Raw genomic sequence first — 4,695 nt, 5'->3', positions numbered from 1 at the left:
CTCTCTCTCTCTCTCTCTCTCTCTCTCTCTCTCTCTCTCTCTCTCTCTCTCTCTCTCTCTCTCTCGCTCTCGCTCACACACACACACACACATTCTCTCTCTCTCTCTCTCTCGCTCGCGCGCTCTCTCTTTCTCTCTCCCTCTTGATCTCTCTGTTTCTCTAGTTTACTCATGCTCACGTTCTCTTTTTCCACAACATTCTCATTCGCGCGCTCTCTCTCTCTCTCCCTCGCTCTCGCTGTGTCTCTCATTCGCTTAAAACGGTTATTGCGAGATTTTTGCTCAGAAAAACTAAATGAAGATGAATATAGTCTCACCTGACAGCGGAAATATCACTGATTACACCAACATTAAAAATACTAAGATTTTATGCAGTTATAGGCTTATAGCATAGAAAAATGGATTTGACCACATCGTAACAGTAATAAATTTTATCGTATGCCGGTAATGCCTAATGGCAGAATTGCTAAACTTGTATTTGTGTCAGTGATGAATTGAAAACAAGTGCATGCCTGTACTGTCTATGGCAGATAAGCTGTGGCGCCACAAGTTAATCCATACTTCCTGTTAGTTCAAGACGACAGAAAACGAATGTTTACAAAAACGATTAGTTCGAAACTGGCAGTTTTCGGTGATTACGAAGGTTCTAAGACATTTTATTGTTACTCTAGACAATTGCTGTTACTCAAGCAATAACGGTAGGTGTCATGAAAGTGGTGAAAACACTGGAAAACTCTCGTAATGGTTACTTTAATACATACATATATTTGGCAGATGGATTGTACATGTGTGCGGTTATTAAATTTCCGCATTTCTGCATAGTATGATAGTAGGTTTCATCGCGCACATGTGCTGCAGACTTGCATTTAATTAATTAATTAGGCAGGGTAAAAGCTATCCGTCACATACACACACACACACACACACACACACACACACACACACACACACACACACACACACACACACACACGCGCGCGCGCGCACACACACACGCACACACAGAGATACACACAGCGATACAAACACACACACACACACGCACGCACGCACGCACACACACACACACACACCGCCACGCTGCGCCGGCACCGCAACGCACGGCACGCCACGCACGCACGCACGCACGCACGCACGCACGCGCGCGCACAGCACACACACATACGCCATACTGGGGGCGAATAATTGGCAGCATGGCGACTTTTTGTGTGTGTTGTCGGACGTGTTGACAGTCTTGGCTGAGTGAAATACGCATTGTCTTCGCCCTTATAGAGACCGGGCATGTTCGACATAGTCCCTGTCTTATTTATTGCACAATGGCACGCTCGATCGTGGCTGTTGTGCATGACGTTGTATATTGTGGTTTTAAACTTCGCGGAATTGAAAACGGCAGTGGATGCGAGTTCTCTACATGCCCGCAGCGGCATACGACATCCAACTATTACACACGCTGTCAGCAGACTCTAACACTAACCCCTACCCAGCCTTTGCCCTTGCCCCTTCCCCCTTTCCCTGCTCTAGCCCTCCGCCCTTCTCCCTGTTCCTGCCCCTGCCCCTGCCCCTGCCCCTTCCCTTTCCCCTGCTCATTATCCACTGTCACTGCCCTGCCCTTGCCCTTGTCGCCTGTTCCTGCCCCTGCCCCTGCTCCCTGCTCACTGTTCCCTGCCCCTGTCCCTGCCACTGTCCCTGCCCCGTTTACCCCAGCCCACTGCCCTATCACCTGCCTTCCTGCCTCTGCCCTTGCCCCTGCCCCTCCCTTCTCCTTCCCCTGCTCTATTCCCTGTCACTTACCCCAGCCCTAATCGACCAGGCTGAAGGTTGACTGACGTCCAATATACACGTCAATACGACGTCAATATACACGTCAATACGACGTCAATATGACGTCGATATGACGTCAATACATCGTATTCTAACCCTTAGCAAATACCGTTTCTTGGAGCCTACCCCAAGCCCCTGCCCTGTCTCGTTGCACCTGGCCCCTGGCCTCTGCCCTGCGTCCGCTGCCCCTACCTCTGTCTCCGTTGCCCCTGGCCCGTAACCCTAGTCCCTGCCCCTGCCCCGTACCCCTGACCCTGCCCCTACCGCCTAGCCCCGGCCGCCTACCCCTGTCACTGTTTCCTGCACTGCCTCTGCAACCTGCTTCCATATCCCTCGCGCCGACCTAAATTTTACTCTCGTAGCATTCAGGGGAAAATCTAATATCTACAATCAAGGAAAAAGAAAAATTCGCCTCGGGCCGCTTCCCCCTCCGCCTTCGGCCGCCTCCCCCTCCCGCGCTCGGCCGCTTCCCCCTCCCGGCTTTTTCTGCGGCCACGTTTTGCGTACAACCTTGCCAGTGACGTCACGGACAGCAGTAGCCCGCGCTTACGCGCGTGCTTGCGTGCGTGCGTGCGTTGCGTGCCGTACGTGCGAGCTGTGCGTGAGCTGCGTGTTGTGTGTTGTATGTCGTTGTGTGTGTGTGTCGTGTGTGTGCGGCTGTGTGTGCGCGGTTGTGTGTGCGGTGTGTGTGTGGCTGTGTGTGCGTGTGCATGTGTGTGTGTGTGTTGGGTGTTGTGTGTGTTGTGTGTGTGTGTGGTGTGTGTGTGCTGTGTGTGTGTGTGTGTGTTTGTAAGGTGTGCGTGTGTGTGAGTATTGTCCGTGCGCGCGTGCTGTGCGTATAATGATATGTTGCGTGTGCCTGTGTTGCGCTTCTCGCGCGTTTAGTAATTACACACACACATGCGCACGGCACGCATGCACACACACACGCCCACGCAGCACATGCACAACACACACATCACACAACGCACGCACGCACGCATGCCACACCAACACACACACAACACGCCACGCATGCCACACACGGCAACACGCACGCACGCACGCACACACGCACGCCGCGCACACAACAAACACCCACATCGCACGCCACGCACGCACGCCACGCATGCGCGCACAGAGGCGCCGCTGCTTGTTATATTTAGTTACGCGGAAACCGCTCAGGCTATTGACGCAGAGACGAAATATGCAAATCTGCGCAAGGCGAGATTAATCGATGACTATTCCCGCTGATCACTGCTAGAGGGAGGTGCTAGACGATTGCCATCTGCAGGGGTGTGAGGTCGAGGAGCAGAGTGATGGGGGAGGATGAAGAGATGGAGAGGGAGAGGAGGGAGCGAGGGGAAAGGAGAGAGAGAGGGGAAAGGAGGAAGAGAGGGATTGGGGGGAATGGAGGGGCTTGGGAAGGAAGAGAGGGAGGAGAGGAATAGGAGAAAGAGAGGAAGGACAGAGGGAAAGAAGAAGGTGGGTGGGAGGGAGAGGGAGGGAGGAACAACGGGAAAGGGGGAGGCATAAAGAGGGAAGAGTGAAAAGGAGGGGGCGGCAGGGAGGGGGTTATATATGACGGGCGCAACATTTTACCCGTGACATGAAACGCATACTGGTACACACAATCGCGCATGCGCAAACGCCGAGGTGCCGTGACGTCACACTAGCTAGCGCCACGTCACGCTCATACGCTATTAGCAACGCAGGCTCCGCCGCACGGCAGGCTGGCGAACTAAGCCCCGGTCAGGCTGCGACTACTCACTTTGACGTGGAGGCGCCGGCGTCGCGTTCGTCGTCGCCGTCGCCAGGTGTGGCGACGTCGTAGTCGAGATGCGACTCCTGCAGACTGTGCGCCCGCCGTGCCGTCATCGCCTGACCGCCGCCGCCGGGTGGCGCCACCATAGCGACGCCGGCGCTCAGACATTCGACGTCCGAGTCGCAGTCGCCTTTACGATGATCGTCGTCATCGTTGTCGTCGTCGCTGCGGTCACCGCTGTGGTCGGAGCCCCCGAGCAGCACGTCACGAGCGCCAGCGCGGGCGGCCGCTTGACCGCTGACGCCACTCCTCTCCTCCTCCTCTTCCTCCTTCGCCTCCTCCGGGCGCCCTCCTTCACCCTCGCTAAAGTCCTCGATGACGATTCTCGTTAGCGGTCTCCTGCGACTCGCAGCTTCTTCCTCCTCCAGCGCGCCTCCCGTCACTCCGGCAGCCCTCCCTCCGCCGCCGGCATCCATGTCTGAGAGAGGACGATGAGGCAAGTGTGTGTGTGCGCGCGCTCCGGACGCCTAGATCGCGTCCGCTCGCAACAGATCGATGTCGACTCTTTGTAGAGAACTCTTGTGTGAGCTATCACTGGCAGTACGCCAGTCTTTGGCTCTTCCTGTCTCTCTCTCTCTCTTTCCCTGTGTTTTTCTGTCTGTTTGTTTTTCGCTCTCTCTCTCTCTCTCTCTCTCTCTCTCTCTCTCTGTCACTCACTCCTCGACTGTTTCTCTCTTTATTTCAACCCTCTCTATTTCTCTCTGTCGTTCGCTCTCTTCCTCTCTCTTACGCGCGCGTTCTTTTATTCTTTTTGCCGTGTGCGTCTGTCTCCCGTCGCTTCTGCTCCCTTTATTCAAATCTCTCTTTCCTCCTTCTCTCTCGTTCACACACCCGATATAATCGTATACCCTTTCTTTCGGTCCGCTTGTTTATACGCCGTTGCCTTTTTACTTGTCTCTCCTTGGTCTTTCTCTCTCGCTCTCTGTTTCACTTCCTCACTGTGTATAGCAGACTCCCGTAGAGCTGTGATGAATTTCGCACGGTCTCTTGGGATGCTGCACGTAAGACTGAGTGCGACGTTTCCGCAGCAGCAGCAGCAGCAGCAGCAGCGACAGTAGCAGCAGCAGCGA

The 4,695-nt window shown here is 54.6% G+C and overlaps 1 protein-coding gene across 1 annotated transcript; it reads right to left on the bottom strand.

The window, feature by feature from the left end:
* Positions 1-3,567: 3,567 nt before the first annotated feature.
* LOC106816079 lies at positions 3,568-4,041 on the bottom strand. The gene has a single exon (XM_014820635.1). It carries the CDS (start codon positions 4,039-4,041, stop codon positions 3,568-3,570), a length of 474 nt encoding a protein of 157 aa, XP_014676121.1.
* Positions 4,042-4,695: the final 654 nt, after the last annotated feature.

This window comes from Priapulus caudatus, unplaced genomic scaffold, assembly GCF_000485595.1.
Source record: "Priapulus caudatus unplaced genomic scaffold, Priapulus_caudatus-5.0.1 Scaffold1281, whole genome shotgun sequence".
Taxonomy (NCBI): Eukaryota; Metazoa; Priapulida; class Priapulimorpha; order Priapulimorphida; family Priapulidae; genus Priapulus; species Priapulus caudatus.
The sequence above is the reverse complement of the archived record's forward strand: the minus strand, read 5'-3'. Positions and strand labels throughout refer to the sequence as shown.